This window comes from Leptopilina boulardi, unplaced genomic scaffold, assembly GCF_019393585.1.
Source record: "Leptopilina boulardi isolate dan_hultmark-lab unplaced genomic scaffold, ZJU_Lbou_2.1 LbouV2_80, whole genome shotgun sequence".
NCBI lineage: Eukaryota > Metazoa > Arthropoda > Insecta > Hymenoptera > Figitidae > Leptopilina > Leptopilina boulardi.
This window is the reverse complement of record NW_026138028.1, coordinates 949,448-969,229: the sequence shown is the minus strand read 5'-3', so window position 1 is coordinate 969,229 and position 19,782 is coordinate 949,448. Positions and strand designations below refer to the sequence as shown.

The 19,782-nt window shown below is 26.1% G+C and overlaps 3 protein-coding genes across 6 annotated transcripts; 2 read left to right on the top strand and 1 right to left on the bottom strand.

Annotated features, from left to right (window-relative positions):
* Positions 1 to 106: 106 nt before the first annotated feature.
* On the top strand, positions 107 to 5,554 carry LOC127290719 (phosphatidylserine lipase ABHD16A). Its single transcript, XM_051319482.1, has 13 exons — positions 107 to 261; positions 481 to 677; positions 768 to 821; positions 1,261 to 1,568; positions 1,667 to 1,851; positions 1,943 to 2,060; positions 2,425 to 2,560; positions 2,855 to 3,019; positions 3,205 to 3,332; positions 3,689 to 3,888; positions 4,096 to 4,247; positions 4,563 to 4,736; positions 4,952 to 5,554. Exons 2-12 carry the CDS (start codon positions 588 to 590, stop codon positions 4,686 to 4,688), a joined length of 1,662 nt encoding a protein of 553 aa, XP_051175439.1. The 5' UTR covers positions 107 to 261; positions 481 to 587; the 3' UTR covers positions 4,689 to 4,736; positions 4,952 to 5,554.
* A 450-nt stretch (positions 5,555 to 6,004) lies between these two features.
* On the bottom strand, positions 6,005 to 9,309 carry LOC127290718 (ran GTPase-activating protein 1). Its single transcript, XM_051319481.1, has 5 exons — positions 9,023 to 9,309; positions 7,859 to 8,278; positions 6,971 to 7,779; positions 6,604 to 6,825; positions 6,005 to 6,432 (listed from the first exon to the last, which is right to left on the bottom strand). The coding sequence occupies exons 1-5, from the start codon at positions 9,138 to 9,140 to the stop codon at positions 6,211 to 6,213; spliced, it is 1,791 nt and encodes a 596-aa protein (XP_051175438.1). The 5' UTR covers positions 9,141 to 9,309; the 3' UTR covers positions 6,005 to 6,210.
* Positions 9,310 to 10,181: 872 nt separating this feature from the next.
* On the top strand, positions 10,182 to 19,663 carry LOC127290714 (calpain-A). 4 transcript variants are annotated; one of them, XM_051319473.1, is made up of 15 exons: positions 10,182 to 10,552; positions 12,013 to 12,189; positions 12,386 to 12,573; positions 12,649 to 12,952; positions 13,150 to 13,331; positions 13,402 to 13,652; positions 13,735 to 13,892; positions 14,038 to 14,255; positions 14,377 to 14,419; positions 14,499 to 14,628; positions 16,094 to 16,225; positions 16,565 to 16,692; positions 16,812 to 17,007; positions 17,777 to 17,877; positions 18,896 to 19,663. In XM_051319473.1, the coding sequence occupies exons 1-14, from the start codon at positions 10,445 to 10,447 to the stop codon at positions 17,851 to 17,853; spliced, it is 2,292 nt and encodes a 763-aa protein (XP_051175430.1). In that variant the 5' UTR covers positions 10,182 to 10,444; the 3' UTR covers positions 17,854 to 17,877; positions 18,896 to 19,663. The 4 variants fall into 4 exon arrangements, with proteins under 4 accessions (XP_051175430.1, XP_051175431.1, XP_051175429.1 ...); XM_051319474.1 differs by having other exon boundaries at positions 17,777 to 17,881; XM_051319472.1 differs by lacking the exon at positions 17,777 to 17,877 and having other exon boundaries at positions 10,183 to 10,552.
* The last annotated feature ends 119 nt before the right edge of the window (positions 19,664 to 19,782 follow it).

Here is a 19,782-nt window from a genome sequence, read left to right as displayed (position 1 = left end):
AAAAGGCTCTCTTCGTTTTGCCATGACAACACGTGTGTTAGAAAAGGACATAAAAGTGTAGGCATATTCGTCAATATGTACATGTTTAAAGAATGTTATGACCCATCTCTGCTTTTTAAAGAAGCGCAGATGCAGTATGTATGAACCTGTATAATATATATGTTTTCATGCTCTAACTTATTTTCAACATAACCTCTTGCAAAAAAAATTGCATACGACATGTTAATATTATTCGATGGTTATTTGGACAATCTGCGGAAGGTAAAATTACGATATCGTAATGTTGAATATGATGGTCAAACCTTCCGACAATGAACAATAATTTTACACTTAATTCCATTTGAAATTATATCAAATTACTATGAAAACTTAGAGTTGAAGTACTTTTTGAACATAAGAAATTTATGTCAGGTTGCATTGTGTAAAATAGTAAAACATTACTTTCATCATATTTTAATACACTAAATTGTTTTTTTACAGTATACTGTCAACTTGACACGCTGAGGTCTTCTAATGTTGCTTGGTTCTTTACAAGCACAACTAAATTGTAAAAGATTTCAGCCAAGTTTTTGTTTTGCATGTAAAAAATGTCATTAATGCAAACTGTATGGCGTTGTACATTTAGTCCTCGATTGTATAAAATTTACGAATTTACGTGGCTCAATAATATTGTGGATGTAGGTATCATTTTACCTTAACAATAATTTTAATATTATATTTTATATTGGCTTTGTGAATTAAACATTGAATTTACTGTTGATTTATAGAGGCCTTACGAACCTAAAAGTTTGGAACGATGGGGAGATCAAGTAATCACATCTGTAAGTTTTATCATTAAAAAAATATAGAAGATTAAAATCTATTTAATCAGCCAGACTTACTAATTTCAAGTTGAAAATTTTATTGACCCTTAAATATATTATTTTTTATGGAAAACTAAAAAAGCCCGTGTTGGTCTACTAAAAGGTTGATATATTATTTAAGCAGACAAAAAGAAAGAAAGTACTCTGATTCAAAGAAAACATTGATTTAGTTAGAACTGATTTATATAACTGAAAATTATTATGATGATGTGAAAAGAGGATTTTATAAATTAGTAGTGGAAACTCATCAAATAAAAATATTAATGATAATAAAAACGTAGTTTTTTTTAAATATCATGGAACAATATCAGAAAATATTATAAAATTACTTAAGCAATTTAATATTAAAAAAGTTTTCAGTGTAAATTAAAAACTTGATCATTTACCTTGATTTCAGTTTGTGACGATGTGGTCTCTGAGCTTGTACACTTTTCCTCTGATGGCAATATTAATCTATCGTCGTATCACACCAGTTTTTGATTTTTATTCACTGACAAAATTTGCAGCTGGTGCTGGTTTAATTCTTGTCACTTCTTTAGTAGCGCGAGGTTATTCAAGAGCTAGCAATCCTCTATATACAAAATTCATAAAGATTCTTGAAGAAGCCAAGGTCAGAAATCCATCGGAAGCAAGAAAGGAGTTAAATAAATATGATTTTGAATTCTGGGCTAATCCAGTGGATTTTCAAGTTGCAATAATAGATGGGTAATGTATTGTACTTTAAAAATATAAAATTATTTTTTTCATTTATTTACATCGAAAAATGGATAAAAAAAATTACCCTTTAACCAAATTATTTCCAGGGGTGTAAGAAAACAAAAGCAGACTTTAGAGAAAATTTTCAATTCACGAAGTAACAACAGACGACAAACGAGCAAGGAGTATATTGCTGCATTGCCATGTAAAATAATATCCTATGTTACTGCGCATACGATTGCTGTTAAACTGATGTATCCCGGAAGTATTAGTTTTATTAATTGGATTTTACGTAAGTTTTTTATTTCAGTAATGAGAATTGAAAAAATAATTGAATCAAGTTAATATTTTTTTGGGCTTGGGGGGGGTGTTTCAAATTTCAGGAACAGCTCAGATTCAAGGTAGAAGTGATCTCATAAAAAGAGGAGCAGAACGGTTTAAAATTGGTACTTCAGATGGAAATTATTTAGACACTATTTTTATTAATCGAAAAAATAGCAGGTAATAACATTTAATTTAATAGAAAAATAAGGGATTAGCAAGGAATTTTAGTAATTAAATTTCTGCTCATTCGAATATTCACCTAAAATGTATTTTCTCATAATTGAATTCGTATTTAACAGAACTCTTATTTAATGGAATTTTCATTAAATCTAATTTTTATTTCAAAGAGTTTTTATTTAGCATTAAATTACATTATATAACACTTGATAAATAATTTCAAAAGGCACATCTGAATAACTTGTGAAAAATTCATAAAGCAATTTACAAAAATGAATTTTAATGATTAGAAATAGTTCTATTATACAATACTATTTCGAAAATTTAAAAGAAAAGTTGTATTTATTAGCATTATTTTTATTAGATTTTCTAATGGGGACGTTTTAGTAATAACTTGCGAAGGAAACTGCGGTTTCTATGAAACAGGTGTTATTGGAACTCCAATATCCTGTGGTTACTCCGTTTTGGGATGGAATCACCCAGGTTTTGCCAATAGTACTGTAAGTATAAAAATTTTCTACAGAATATCTCATTTCAATTTAAAACATTTAATTCTGAAAATTTGTAGAAAAATTTATTTTGTAATTTAATTTTAAATATCTTATAAATAAAAGTAAAAAAAAACCTCTGCATTAATGAAATGAAAATTTGTCAACCTGTTATATTAATTATCCAATTGATTCAAATGAGACATTCTTGTTAAAATTGAATTTTAATTTTAAAAAAATATTAAAGTGATTTTTAGATTTTGAAAATTTTTCAGTAACAACTAAACAATTTTATAATTTACAAAGGGAGCTCCGTATCCTGCACAAGAGGAGAACGCTATTGATTGTGTTTTGAGATTCGCTATCGATCATCTCGGATTTCCAGAAAACAAAATTATTCTTTATGGATGGAGTATAGGTGGTTATACTGCAACTTGGGCTGCTATGAATTATCCGACAATAAAAAGCATGGTAACAATTTATATTTAAAATTTTTTTTTAAGTACTTTATCTACGTACGGGACATTTCTGTGTCCGTATAATAAATAATAAATAATAATAAATAAATAAGTTTTATATTAATTCAAACTATTTTTAATTAAAATTTTTGATATTTATCACAGTATTATTAATAATGATGAATTGTTTTTCTTAAGATACTGGATGCAACTTTTGATGACGTATTACCTCTAGCTACCTCCAAAATGCCACTTGCAATAGAAAATATAGTTCGTAGCACGATTCGACAATATCTTAATTTAAATATAGCTGAACAACTTATTAGGTATTTATTTCTAAATTTTATTCACTATATGGGTTAATCTCTAGAACTTTTAATACTTATGTCCTTTCTGCTTTTTATTTTAAAAGAAGTTAAAAATTGCCAATTAATATTCATGAAATTAATGTTCTATTAAATAAGAGATGCAGTTTATTTCATCTATCATTAAATTTAAATTAATCTATTTTGTTTCAAGGTACAATACTATAAAAATATAAAATATGCAAACAGGAATAAAATGAAAAAAAAAATTTTTTTATTGTAAATTTTAAAGATTTCTGAGACTTGACCATATACATCGATTTCAGTTATATTTCTACATATTTACAAATTGAAGGATTTAATTTTCATTTTTAAAGATACAAAGGGACAGTATTACTAATCAGGCGTACAGAAGATGAAATGGTGTGTGCACCGTCATTAACTTTATCTGGAAATCGTGGAAATATCTTACTTGCTAAATTGCTCATGAGACGTTATCCACATGTTTTTTCTGAAGATTCTGATTCCAGTCCACTGTTAACGAGATTTTTGAATGCACCAACACCAAATGCACGAAGTGAGTAATTTATTATTTACTGATTTTTCTTAAAGGAAACACTGAAACTTCTTTTGTTGAGAAGGTTTATTTTTTAGCACTTCAATCGATTCGTTAGATTGATGCGAAAGAAACCCTCAAATAATATCTACGATGTCAGTTATTATTATTATTAGAAGATTAAATTGATTTCACTAATTTATTTTTTATAAAATAATGTTTTTTTAGAGATGATAATGGAGTCGGTTGGAGTAAGTGAAGAGAAATGTATCGACTGGATAGTAACTGATTTAGGAAAAAGTAATTGGGAGATAAATTATCCTTCTGATTTAGGACATACTTCTACTCCAATAGAGAAAAGACAATTAGCCCTATTCCTTGTAAGTTCACTATTATATTTTTGTATGTCATATATTAACTAAACAATTAAATTTTTTGACAAAACAGTTTTTTTTAATCATGTAATCTTTAACCAAAAGAAATAATTAAAAAAATTTCTGTTTATTTCAAGTAATTTTAAGGTTTCAATACTTACATTTTTGTCAACTTTCTTTGGCATCTAAATATATGAATAATAATTTTTCGACTTTTTATTGTCTAACTTTTACAAATTGCAAATTTTAAGGAAAAACTGAAAATTCTATACAAATAATATGAATTATATGGAAAATAATTATCTGTATTTTATTTTGCAGGCAACCAAGTACATGGTAGATCAAGCATCTCAACATTGCGTTCCATTAGAAAATGAATTTTTCCATCCAGGCTGGGATCCGTCTGATTATGAGAAACGTTTTTATACATTAAAAAAAGAAGAGTAAATTATTATTATTTTTATCATGCAATAACATCATTCCCTTAAATATATTAAAATCTATGAAAATTGTGGGTTAATTTAACTATATTTAATTTTTCTTTACTCTGGTATGATTGACTTCTATAATATGTTCTAATCAGAAAGACTTTTTTTCGTATTGTTTTTTTATTATTTATTAATTATTAACAATAAACATGTAGAAATTTTGTATTTACAATATAAAAAAAAATTTTACTGTTACTTTCTTCAATAATTGGTTATAAGCTTTAACCGATGAAAAAAAAAACGTAAAGAAAATCAATTTTTTTTTATAATATGTATTATTGATTTTCTTCACACTATTTCTCTTAAGTGCAATTTAGATTTCTCTACGTGCACTGGAAGTGTCCAATAATAATAGAACTTTTTTGTATTTGTTGATGCCGTCACCAATGGATTCTTTAAAAGAAATATAAAACAATATTGTTTGACTCTCACATAAACATTGTAATTAAAAAACAAACTTTGAATTGAGAGCACACTAAGTTAGTCTCTACAGATTTTAAAGAAGAGTAAAAATGTAGTAATATACATAATCCATAAAATTTTTTTTCAGTCTTGAATAATTAACCCTTGAAAGATATAATTTGAAAAATATATAATTTTTTGTATTTATTTCGATTTCCTATGGTGTTTATTTCATCTACCCTAAGACTTATAGTTTTCCCAACGGTGAAGGATAATACGAGATAGGGATTTTCTTTAAATTTTCTTTAACCTTCGTTCATAATTTCAATTACTGAATAGAATTTAAAGTAAAACTGTTTTACTTTGCTGTCAAGAAAATATTGTATTAATGAATAAAATCAATAAATAAAATAGTGAATTTGAGTGAGTGTTTAGTTTTCTTTCAAAATTGAACATTATTATTTAATTACTACCTTATTTTATTATTAATGTTGCATTCTTATAAAAAAAATTCTGCTTTTCTTAACATTTGTTTTTGCTGGGAGCACGAACATGTTAAATTTTAAATTAAGTGCAATTTTATAATTATAATTATTATGTGACATGCTTTGAAAAAAGGGACCTAAGAAGCAAAAAATGAATCAACTCTCAATGCAAACAATTGTTAATTCAAAATTATTCATTCAAAATATGCAATAAAAAAAATTTTATTTTACATAATTAAAAAGAAACTTTTAATTAAAGTAAAACTATCATAATAACCTATATAATTTTTTGCTTCTTAGGTCCCTTTTTTCAAAGTACGTCACATATACATATTTGTTCCATTTTCAATTTATAAGTACTACATTAAAATAATAACACATTTCAAGATAAAAATAAAGTTATTCTATATTATAGGTAAATAATTAGATATGTCCCATAAAAAAGTATTATTTTCATTTTCTTTTTTCAATGTAAGCAATGAAACATACAATGAGTTGTATATTTTTGATGTAATGTATGTGATTTGAAGAAAATTTGTTATAAATAAATAAACAAACAAACAGACGCATATACAGTAAATATTCTTGTAATAATTAAACAATTGATATCCGTTCAAGAGCTGTTTTCAAAGACATTTTTACATCTTGAAGTGGATCAATTACTTGTGATCTACCTTTTTTCATTGGTTTATCAATAAAAAGTTTCAGCGTTTCCTTAGTTTGCGAAAGAAAATAATTTCTTTGACTAATTATCTCCAAAGCTTTAAAACATCCCTCCAAATTCACGTTGATTTTTTCAGAATCTTTATTTTCACCCTGGAAATAATTTATTACTTTATTATTAAATGCTTGACATGTGTCACTGAATAATTATTGAAGAAAAGTTTAAAAATTTTCACATTATTTATTTATAAGAGTCGATTATTAGCCCTGGACATTTCATTAGTAATAATAATAAAAATAATAGACTAATGAAAAATTACTTACTTTTAATAAGCCTAAATTGACCAGAAGATTATTATTCAAAACATGAATTTGATTAGTTTTAATCGCATGAGAAAATAATGCTAAATATAATTCGTCAGATAAACTTTCGGCATAAATTCGAACATCCATAAATCCACTTCCACAAAGAGAAGATACTTTCATAATAATGCGAAGTAGTTCTTCAGAAAATGAGGTATCTTGATTTTGTTTATCTACTGTACACTGAAAAAATAAAATTTTTAGGAAAAGTCACAAGCTTTATGAAAAATTGAGTACAAATAGAAAAATTTTCAACTAAGATTTTAAGAATTAAGAATAATTTTAGTTTATTTTTATGAGCGATTAATAAATTTTTTAATTGACTCACTTTTGCATGATCAATAAAATCTTGTGCTTTATTTCCGTGCTGTTTTAAAATCAAAAGATTTTCTCCACTTGGAGAATTTAAAAATTCAGGAATGGTAATTGGCTTTTTTGCATCTTTATTAGCAGGACTTTGAATAATTCCAGCCTTAACATCTTTCTGTATCTTGATGTTTTCATCACCAACATCATCATCATCATCATCATCATCTTCATCGCTTTCTTCATCTGTATTTTCAGTTTCATCATCAGTTGCATCTTCTTCTAAAGTACCAAGAGATTCGAGTCTTCCCCATGCAGAAAGACCTTCTTTCAAACTCTCACGACCTTCACTTCCAAAGAAATTACCATCGAGTAATAAACTCGTTAATTGTGCTTTATGAGCCACAGCTTGAACGATAGGATCAATACCATTGCTTCGAATTTCATTATAACTTAAATTTAATTCAGTGAGTGCTGGATAACTGCCATCATCACCAAGAGCTTGTGTCAAAACTATAGCTCCTTTTGTTTTTAATAAACAATCTCCAAGATTAATATTTTCAAGACATTTCAAATTGGGTAAAATTCGAGCAAGAGCTTGAGCTCCTTTTGGTCCAACTGTATTGTCATTTAAATTCAATATTCGCAAACCTAAATTCGCTGAAAGCCCTTCAGCTAATGCTGATATACCTGCATGGTATATTCCATTTTGTGGAATAACGATTTCCTCTAAACTTTTAAGTTGTTTGAAAACTGACGCCAAAGCGGTTGCACCCTCATTCTCTAAACGATTTCTTCCAGCAATGAAAACTTTTAACGCCAATGGACTACCTGATAAATTAAAGATTTTTTTAAAATGATATGTTTTTAATTATATTTGACAAAATATATTTAGAAAAATTAATCTTGCCTGCTTTTACACTTTTCGAGTAACAATCATGTAAAGCTTGAGCCAACATTTTTGCACCAGAAATGCCGAGACCATTATTATTAAGTCTTAGTTCTTGTAAACTGTAACAGGAGCTAGAACTTAATAAAGTTGCTAATCCTTTTACACCGATAGGACCAAATGCATTGTCACTAAGGTCAAGTTCAACGAGTTTTGTGCCTGCAGTACAAAGTCCATTCCCGAGGTATTCTAGAGCTAATGGAATTTCATCTTTCATTCGACCTGTAAACATGTCCTTCCAAAGAGCGCGCTTTAAATTTGAACCATGTTCTTCCAAACATTTCGCAATTGTTTTAGCAGCTTCAGGACCCAAAGTATTACCCTCTAGATCTAAATACTCCAATTTTATACAGTTTTTAATGGCATCAACGACTTCTTTTCCTGTAGAACACAAACAATTTTTTTTCCTAATTTTTTCAGAGTGCCTGCAAAATTTCATTTTCAGAATTCCCTAATATTTCTCTAACGATAGAAATTTTTGCATTATGAATTACTTAAAGTATGGTAAAATCTTGATATTTAATTTGTAGTTTCTTTGAAGAAAAATCTTTAACTTTTGAAGGTAGCATTAAAATTCTTATGTTTTCATTTTTGGAAAAAGGTATTTTAAATTGTTTCTATAAAAGATCAAATTTTTTAGAAAGAGACCGCAAACGATTTTCGGTAAAATGTAATAAAATAGACCTTTCTTAGTGTATTAATAATAACCAACAAGTCATGATTTGAAACTGTCAATAATCTATAATATCAACAAAACATTATCTATCAAAAGTTTCCTTTGATTAGAGTAGAGGAGAAACTTGTTAGAAGTGTTTACATTTATTAGAAGTAAATGTTTGCTCTTTCAGTACTTTTTTTCAATTTTCTCCATTTATCTGACAAAATTTGTTCCTCTCATCATATGACGGCTTAATATTAATTTAATAATATTATAAATTAATCTTGTCTGTCATCTTGAAATATTTATAAATTATTTTTATTAATATAAAAACGTTAAGAAAAAAGGCAAAAACAAACAATAAATGAAATGTTAGACTATATTATGTAATGAAAGAAGTACATCATTAATAATCATTAAATTGAAACAAGTCTATAAGAAAAAATTTTTAATAAAAAAATACATACCATCATTTTCAGAGTTAAGTTTAAGAGACTTTCCAGCAAAAGACACACCTGTGCTAACACTCTTTTGACTAGTATCTTCCAACAATTCTCCAATTTTACTCAAATTAAATGAACTCATTGCTTACTTTTTTGTTTTATAAAAAAACAGTAATAATTTTTTGCAAATTGAAAAATTTCAAAAAATAAATAGTCATAAAATATTTTAAAAAATATATCAGGCTTCTCACATGAAATTTATTGTGAGTTGCGCGGGAAAACAAAACTCTGAGATGAACCACTGAAAGAATAATGTCAAAAGAAATGTGCCTCTATATTTTTGAATGACATGCGACATCTATCGGTACGGAAAGACCGTTTTTATTGCCTTCATGTAAACATAGCCTAAGAATTCCATTAATTAATTAAGGTGCTTTTACACATTATAATATATTTATAATGAATATATTTACAACACAGAAAAGTAATATTTCATTTGGATTCTAATGGTGCTTTTATACCTCCAGTATTTTGGTCAATCAATCGGCTGGATAGAATTTTCACGGAGAATCACTGAATTTGATTGGCTCTAACAAAATTCATTTTTCACGGTGAAAATGTAATATTTGTCAGAGCCAATCAAATTGAGTGATACTACCGTGAAAATCCAATCCAGCCGATTGCTCGACCAAAATACTGGAGGTATAAAAGCACCTTTAAAATTACTGATGGACACATTGCGCGCGCAACAACTAATAAGGTTATTCAAGTTGGGTGGGGGAAAGCCAAGATGGATGATGGCTGGTGCACCTATCAGCCTATCAGCAAGCAACCATCTTGGATTTCCCCCACCCAACTTGAATAACCTTATTCATGCAGATGCTGAGCAGAAGCAAAGCAAGTGCAAATACAAGTTATGTAGTATGGGTGCCAACGTTAAATTTAATACTACTACAAGTTATGTATTGTGAAATCACCTTAAAAGCATCTTTATATTCTAATTTGAAGAAAAATTAATAATCTACTAAATTTCATAAAGTTTTAAGGACAAATTTTAAATGTTTGAAAGTGAAAGTTACAATAATATACAAATAATTTAATTAATTATTCAAATACGTTCACATTTCGGATGTTCGATATTAAATTATTCTATTGTAAAAACAGCCTAACTGAAAAAATATTATTCAGACTTTTTGTGCCTTAAACCCTACCCAAAATCTGCAAAAATAAACTTGATTCTCTTAAAGATAAATTTTATATTTATAAAAATATATACTACAGTTCTGACAGTTGAATTAACCTAAAGTTTATCGTTTTTGACGTTTAAGAAAAATAAAGAAAGAAACTTTATTTTGTTAAAAGAAGAATAGTGTCAACATTATTTATAGCTTTCTTGTGTATGACTAAATTGTTATTTTTTAATTAAAATAAACACATTAAGCTACCATGGGTGACCAATATTCTTATGGAGATGATGCAAGTGATGGTAATTTTTTTACAAAACAGACGGCAGTTGTTAAAAGATTTTTACCTTCTCTCTTCAATATAAAAGTGGTATGTATTTTTTATCGATATATTTTAATGAATAATATATATAAATATAATAAATTAATTGCCCATTTAATTCTGAAAAAAAACATAATTAAAAATCGTTATTTAATTATTGTAAATATATAATTAGAAAAATTTTAATTTGGAATATGGGAAAGGTGTCTTCAATTGTATGTGTTTGTCTAATGGTTAAATGTCATTTGATTTTGATGAACAAAAATATGTCAAAAAAATGAATGAAAGTACATTGATCTTTTAACAGAATTTCAATGTAAAGAAAAATATTTATTTCTAGATTAGATCTAATCGAAGAATATTATATGTATTCCCGTTCACAGTTATTTACTTATATTTTGATTATAAAAAATCGCGTGCAGTTGAAGGTGCCCATATTAATGTAATTGACAAAACGTCACCCAAGGTTTTTTTAAATTGCTTTATGGAATCAAATAACTGTATTTTCGTTCTGTCGAATGGATTCAAGGCAGTCAAGTGGTACAACAACAAAAATTGAAAGTTGAAATTTTATTATTTTTAAAAGCATCACTTTGGTGACAATAAAAATATAAAATTTCTCCTCCTAGAATTTTTTTTTACAAATCTACTTACATTTTTATTAAAGTAGAATTTTTTAAATATATTTATTGGAAAAATTCAAATTTTTAATTTCAACTCAATAATTCCTTTATATTTAGACTATAGTGGTTGCGGACCATTTTCCAATAAAAATATTAGTGTACATTGATAAAATTAAGGCCACGTAAAAAATTACCTAAATAAAAACGGAAAACGAGTGTAAAAAATTATTATGTTTAAAAAGAATAATTATTATAATTAAAAAGTTTAGGAGATAAGAATAATTGTCGTCTTTTAGTACCTAGTACATATGTTACAAAAAATAATCCTTAAAAATTGAAAAATAATTATTGGAATTTGTCGAGAATGATAAAATTCATCTTTTGTTATGAAAGTAGTCAGATATTTAAATAGATGATTGTTTCGAAAGGAATTCAGTAGAATTTTAATAAAAAATTACACTTTTTCATTAATGCTATTATGATATTAATTTACATATATTAATGATAATTCATAAATGTTTATTTATTCTGTCAAGACTATGTAACGTTCTTAGAAATTACATACTCACTAATGAAAGAATAAATAATGCTTTTTTTGAATAGATCAATATTTTCATTACTATAAAGGCAGATAGGATTAATAGAATTACACATATTATAAATTGGAGCAGAAAATCTATATTTGAGCGAGATATTCTGAGAAAGAAAGGCTAATAGTATCGTGTTACAATTCTTGGAATTCAAAAATTAATGTAAGAGAACAAGTTTAGGCAGTTAAATTTTTTTAAAAATTTTTGTTCAATTCATTACATTTTCTCTCTTTTCTGAGAATCAAATTCTTTTTTTTTAAATAAAATTTATTTAAGAAATGAAAATAATTTTTAGCTTGGAGAACAAGGTTCTGATCATAGACACAGAGGTCCTGTACAAGATTATTTTCAAATTCGAGATGAATGTTTATCAAGGGGACAATTATTTGAGGATCCAATTTTCCCTGCCACTGATTCATCAATATATTTTTCAAAAAGGCCTGATAGATATATTGAATGGAGAAGGCCAATGGTAAGTAATTTAATAGTTTTTAAATTTCATTCATTTTAAAAATTGTAGACTTTTACTGTTTTATGTAAATAATAATTTTATAAGATGTTTTGAAAATATGTTTTTTAATTCTATGCTTATACTTTTAAGTATAATTGAAATTGTAAATTGAATGTAATGTAATGGAATGAATTTATTATATCTTTTTATTTATTAGGAAATAGCAGACAATCCTCAATTCTTTGTGGAAGGATATTCAAGGTTTGATGTTCAGCAAGGAGAGTTGGGTGATTGTTGGTTACTTGCTGCTGTTGCCAATCTAGCTATGCTTCCTCATTTATTTCATCAAGTTGTACCAGAAGAACAGTCTTTTGAAGAAAACTACGCTGGAATTTTCCACTTCAAGTATATACATACATGGATAATTTTATGAGAACTGATCTAAATTCAAATGTGTTTAATGTTTGTTTTTTGTTGCAGATTTTGGCAATATGGAAAATGGGTAGATGTTGTAATTGACGACAAATTACCAACTTACCACGGACAGCTTTTATTTCTTCAATCTCCAGAACCTAATGAATTTTGGAGTGCACTTCTTGAAAAAGCATATGCGAAATTGCACGGCTCTTATGAATCTCTTAAAGGTGGTACCGCTGTAGAGGCCATGGAAGATTTTACAGGTGGTGTGACAGAAATGTACGACATGGATAAAACTCCATCAAATTTATTCAATGTTTTATTGAAGGCCTACGAAAGAAATTCGTTAATAGGTTGTTCAATTGAGGTAATAATGATTTATTCAACTTTAAGTATTTAATTATTTGATTTTGATAATTTTATGAATTTCTAAACAACCTTGAAAAGGAATTGTAACAGTTCGAAACTAGTTAAGAATATATGAAATGTAAAACCAAAGATTAATATTAGGCCTTTTTATCATAAAATTATAAGTATATAATGATAATCATTAACAATGTGCAGCCAGATCCCAATGTACTGGAAGCAAGAACACCACAAGGTTTAGTTAGGGGCCACGCTTACAGCATCACAAGAATTAAAAATGTTCATATTGAAATGCCCCATAGAAGTGGTACAATTCCATTATTAAGAATTAGGAATCCTTGGGGAAATGAGACCGAATGGAATGGTCCTTGGAGTGATGGGTGAGTAAATACATACTTTTTTTATTCATTCAAAAGATAATTTAATTATAAAAAAAATTATCGAAAACAGTTCACCAGAATGGAGATTTATCCCAGAGCATGAGAAGGCTGAGTTAGGTTTGACATTTGACATAGATGGAGAATTTTGGATGTCTTTCCAAGACTTTAAAACATATTTTACAAATTTAGAAATTTGCAACTTGAATGCAGATTCTCTTACAGAAGATGATTATAATGAAGGCAAGAAAAAATGGGAAACAAGTGTGTTTGAAGGTGAATGGGTACGCGGTGTTACTGCTGGTGGTTGCAGAAATTATCTTGGTACGTGAAAATATTTTATTAAATAACTTGTTTCATTTGTAAAATATATTTAATGATTATTTTAACATTCTTGTTTATGTAGAAACTTTTTGGCATAATCCTCAATATCGTATTACTCTCGAAAGTCCTGATGAAGGCGATGATAAATGCACGGTCATTATTGCTTTGATGCAAAAAAATAGAAGAGCACAGAGAAGAATGGGTGCTGATTGTTTAACAATTGGCTTTGCTGTTTATCATGTAAGTGCTACATTTTATTTCTTTAAATCGTTGTATGTTAATTATGTCATTGATAACAATTTTATTATGCAGATTAGTAAATATAGTATATACATATAGTAGTAATTATATTATTAAATACAAAATAATTGTTAAATTGCTTTAGTTGGGAGACCCTGATAGATTACCGAAACCTTTGGATATCAATTTCTTTAAATATACTAGGTCGACAGCAAGTACTCCTACTTTTATTAATTTACGAGAAGTCACTTGTAGATTCAAATTACCGCCAGGAGTTTATTGTATTGTTCCCAGTACTTTTGATCCTAATGAAGAAGGAGAATTTTTACTAAGAATATTCTCAGAAAATAAAAATAATTTGGAGTAAGTGGTTGTCATTTTTTGATTTTTTTCCAACTAGCAGTATTTATATGAAAAAAAATATTTACATAAACATACATTTTGAAAAATCTTCTTCAATTTATTAAATAATTTTATTCTACAGGGAGAATGATGAAGAAGTTGGTATCGGTGAAGTAGATGATAGGGTAAGATTAATAATAATAACTTTTTAAAAATATTTCAGACTGTTAATAATGATTTATTATATGTATATTACATTTAAAGGTACATGATCAACCACAACCAGAGAAAAATGAGGATAAAGTTAAAGAATTCTTTAGAAAACTTGCTGGTGATGACATGGAAGTTGATTGGATGGAACTAAAAGAAATTCTAGACTATGCGATGCGAAAAGGTAAATTAGTATTTACTAACGTAAAATTATTTAATATTATTAATATTATTATTGGAACATTTAGTGCATATGGGAAAAAATTAGACACGAATTTAATTTAACATGTTTGTTTGACTTGATGTTGATCGAATTAACATAAAAATTTGTTCAACATTTATGTTCTGAGAAAAAGATTGATAATAATATTGCATTATTAATATATTAATTAAAGAAATCGTTACAGTATTATAAAATGTTGTTTGTCCTAGCAATCGTTTCAGCTATTTTTTTGCTATTTCACTTGTCAGTTTTAAATATTATAGTTTGTAAAATGGAACATGTGCTTAGTAGAATTTTTTTTTTCTATTTAGTTATTAACAAAAAAAAAGCCAGAGTCGTTTTGCTTTTATAAGGACATTAGTTGGACTGTAATTATATACATATAAAAACGCTTCCTTCAAGAATTATTATATAAATGTTATTTTAACTGCATGTTATAATTTGAGTTAATTTCCCAGTACAATTGCATTTTTCTTTTTTAGACTTTATATCTTATTATTGTAATAAAATAAATTCCTAATTTATTTGCTTACTTAACAAGAAATAAATACTTACTTTTTCACAAAAAAAAAAAAAAAAAAAAAAAACATTACCTTATATAATTTTGGTTTAAAATAAAATCATTAACAAGTAAAAATTTGTTTTACTGATGATATAGTTATTGGCATAATCAATAAAATGTCACAAATTTCAAAAATATTTGAAAGTCATAACTTTGGAGAAAAATCAAAATTAGTCTGCAAATTAGTGGTAATTTATTATATTAAGTCTAAAAAATAAAAAAAAAGTTCACTTTTGTTGTGCTGCGCTTTTGGCTTTATTATTCCTTTCATATCAAAATTCTTTTTCTGCAGCAATATATCATCATTCTCGTAAAAATTTTTATCAAGTATCTAAATCATCCGCTTCTTTACATAATTGATGTAGGTATACATATATATATATATATATACACAATAATTAAAGCTAAATAGATTCAAAATTTGTTTAAAAAATTATGTATTTTGACACACCAATCTTTAAGATGATTTTTTTATTCACGACATTAAAGAAGTATAAATATACAAAATCCAAACTCTAATTAATAGTGACTCTTGAAATAAGATTTTAAAATAATTTAATTAAAATTCTTATAAATTTTCAAATAAGTCGGTAATACATTGTAATATTTTGATAAATTATTTAATTTTAATCATCATAAACTTTCATATTTCATTTTGAAATACAAGACATCGAAATTTATTTTTGAATATTTATCTCTATAAATAACTCTACTTGAATAGTTTTTTACATTCTCATCATAATGAGAAGATATATTAGATTTATTTGTATATTTTAAGGCACGCTTTCTATCGAATTCTAATTAATTTAAAGGTTATATATAATTGTATAATTATTGATAGTAAGTGCTATATGTTGAGGATAGACTTACCGCAAACTGTGCCTTCTCGAAGTGAAGCAAATGAAACCTTTATGGAAAACGGTTCATTTATCGACACATTCATCTCCCTGCTATGTGGTATTGTTTGCAATAATGAGCAATACAATAAACCAGTAGGTAATGTATTAAAAACAACAAATCCAAATATCTTCACGTGAATACACCGTTCTACAATTTTCATTTATACAAGTAAATTTAAATGATTTTTTAAAGAAACTTGTTTTTAATTTAAGTTTAGCAAACATTGATTCATTTTTTCATACCTAGTATAGTAATCTCATTTCTTTTTTCATATTTTACTAAATCCTCTGCTTCAATGTATTATTAATAATAACTTTGTATCGTTGTGCATGGTCGTTAACGAAATTATTATTATTTTTATCTTTACAATTATTTATACATATATGTTAATGAATTTCACAAATAAAATAAAAAAAATTATGATTCATGTTTTAGAAATGCATAATCAAGGATTTAGCAAAGACATTTGCCGCAGTATGGTAGCAATGTTAGATGTTGATCACTCAGGAAAACTTGGATTTGAGGAATTTAAATCATTGTGGAATGATATTAGAAACTGGAGAGTATGTTTTTCTTTTAGCTTATTTATTTATTTGAACAATTTAATTTGATAGAAAAAAATAATGTACGTTTAATATAAACACTGTTTTCTGAATTTTGTATTTAAATTTATTATTTTTAGGCTGTATTTCGCCTCTATGATAGAGATGGTTCAGGGTATCTAAGTGCATTTGAATTAAGACAAGCCTTAAATAGTGCAGGCTACAGACTTAATAATCATATACTAAATATTTTAGTACACCGTTACGGTACTAAAGAAGGAATGATTTCTTTTGATGATTATATAATGTGTGCAGTCCGAATTAAAACTATGATTGGTAAGCAGAAATATTTAAATAGAAACTTTTTCTTTTCTATAAATAAATGGGCGGATCCAAATAAGTATTCAATAGTATTCTAGTAAAAAAAACCTTTTTCTCTAAGTGTATGCAACATCTGCCTTGCTCGTAATCTCATCATTGGATTAGGTTGTCTCTGTGTTAGTATTATTTATATTTTTTAACATGTTTTACACATGATGTGTAACTGTAGTGTTGTGATCTATCTATTCTCTGTTCATTTCAAATAAATATATCTGCAAGCTTACATACATTTGATGTTTTAAATTCTTTAGTCCGTATCTTCTATAATCTCACAGTTATTTGTACTTCATATCACGTTCTTGTAAAAAGAAAATAATTCTAAAACTGGATCCGCACCATAGTTTAAAATTTTTTCTGTATTTATGCTTTAAATGTTTTTTGAATTATTCTCATTTTAAGTTACCTTTTGCGCAAGAATACTTAAAAGTATTTATTCACACCCATACACACAAATTTTTAATTTTCAAGATATTTTTAACAATATATGACACATAATCATAATAAGATTTAAAATATGTTTGCGCAAAAGTTGTTAAATAATTTATATCAAGATTTATTAAAAATTTTGAGATATACATAAAAAAAATATATATATAATATATAGTATTTTTACTAAAATGCAGTACAGAAAGACGTTTTAAGGTTTCTATTCTTGTGCGACATTTTTCCCTATGGTAGTTCAATTAAAGAATTGGTACTTTATGTTTTACTTTGACTTTTACAGATTCTCCAGACCGAAATTTAGATTTTCTAGACCAAAATCCCGATTTTCCAGATCAATTCTCCTTCAACGAATATTAATTTCTTAACAGCAGTTTATATTTCGTAGGTATTTAAATTTTGTTTTTAAAACAAAATCATTATATAGTTTTTTTGTCACTTATTTCTAAACTATGCTTTCCTTTAAAAAAAATCTAATCTTAGTAAAAAACAAAAATGTATTAATCATCTTTTGTTTAAAAAGTACAGATAATTAAAAATGTTAATTATTATTTAAAAGTTCTTATATGAAAATACACAATTACATGTGTGGCTTGAAATTGTCAGAATTAAAAAAAACATGATTTTTTTTTAATTTCAGTAATAACATTATTGAATTATTATATAGTATAATTAATAGTTTTTTCTTCATTACGAATTTATTCTTGTATATATATTTTATTTTAACATAAAGATATTTTAAAGAAATTTTTTTTATTATGATAAAAATACGATTATTCTGTTCTATTTGAATTTATTTCACTAGTAATATTCATAAAGTGTCTTGAACGCAATGCTTTAAATATTTTTGTCACTATTTCAAAATTCTAAACCTAAAATCCATGTTATAATCTTCCTTATTAATTAACTTTCCTGTCATCCATCAAGGCAGACAATCTGTAATAAGCTCATTATAGTTATTAGCTTATAATATTTGGTGAAGTTTAGTTTAATGTTTGGTAAACATTAACATGAGTTTTATTCACGGTTCTTCCAATAAAATTAATTTATTTGTTATAAAAACGGTAATTTTTAAAACAAGTTTCACAGTATCGAATCTAATTCTAAAATGTATACAGTCAATCATAGCAGTTCTAAAAAAAGATGAATTTTAAATGTAAAATTTTTATTATTCAGTGTTTAAATTAGGGAATGAATGTAAATATAATTCGATAAATTTTTCTACAATCTAAATAAAACGTTATTAGTTTTTAAGTTATCAGAAAGCAGAAAAAATTCGTAAAATTGAAATATTTATTTTTCTGACAAACTGTTGCTAAGCATGGAATTAAAACAAACATAAAATAAATATAAATTTGTTGTAATTTATATATTAATTATTAATTTTTTTTTTTTTTTTAAGATATTTTTCGAGAAAAGGATCCTGATCATAACAACTTCGCAACATTTACATTGGAAGAGTGGGCTGAAAAAACACTATATTCTTAAACGGCAATAAAAAATAAAAAACATAATTACAATAATTTCATCGAAAATGTACACTGAATATTTATTTTATTTAAAATTTTGAATTATTATATTGTATGATTTACAAAGGGTGATTTCAGAAATAATTTTGAGTCTATTTAACCAAGACAATTTAATCAAGATTTTTGATTTAAGTAAACGTTCAAATCTTACCTTAACTTGACAAGCTGGAAAATTTTAAGTTAATTAATTTTTAAAAATTATTATTAGGGAAAATAAAATAACTAATATTATTTCATTCAAGCTGTCAAGTTTTACTTCTAATTGTAAAAAGTATTCCAGTGACTTTCTTCGCATAAATATAATCCGTCTTCCTTATTCTATAAAAATAAAATATTTAAATATGTATACATGTAATATAGGTATGTCTCTCTACGTTTTGAATCTAAAGTCAGGTAAAAGTTTCTATCAAGCTTGCTCTAATGCAAAAAAAATAAAATCAAATCCTCTTAATCTTACTAATTCAGAAACTAAAACATAAATTATAAAAAATGTTGTTACAAATGTCGCGAAATGTTGTATCTGTAAAGATTTTGCGCATTTTTTATTATATTATCTACTTAATACATATAGTATATACCATGACGCTAGACGGTGCTTTAATAATTATATAATATGTATTTATTATTTTAAATTAATGATATCAGCAAACAGTTATCAATTTAAATTAATATTAAAGAGTTTATTTCGTGTTAGTGCCTTACATAAATTGTGTAACTATTGGAAATATATTTGAAACATTTATGGTATTTAACAAATTTT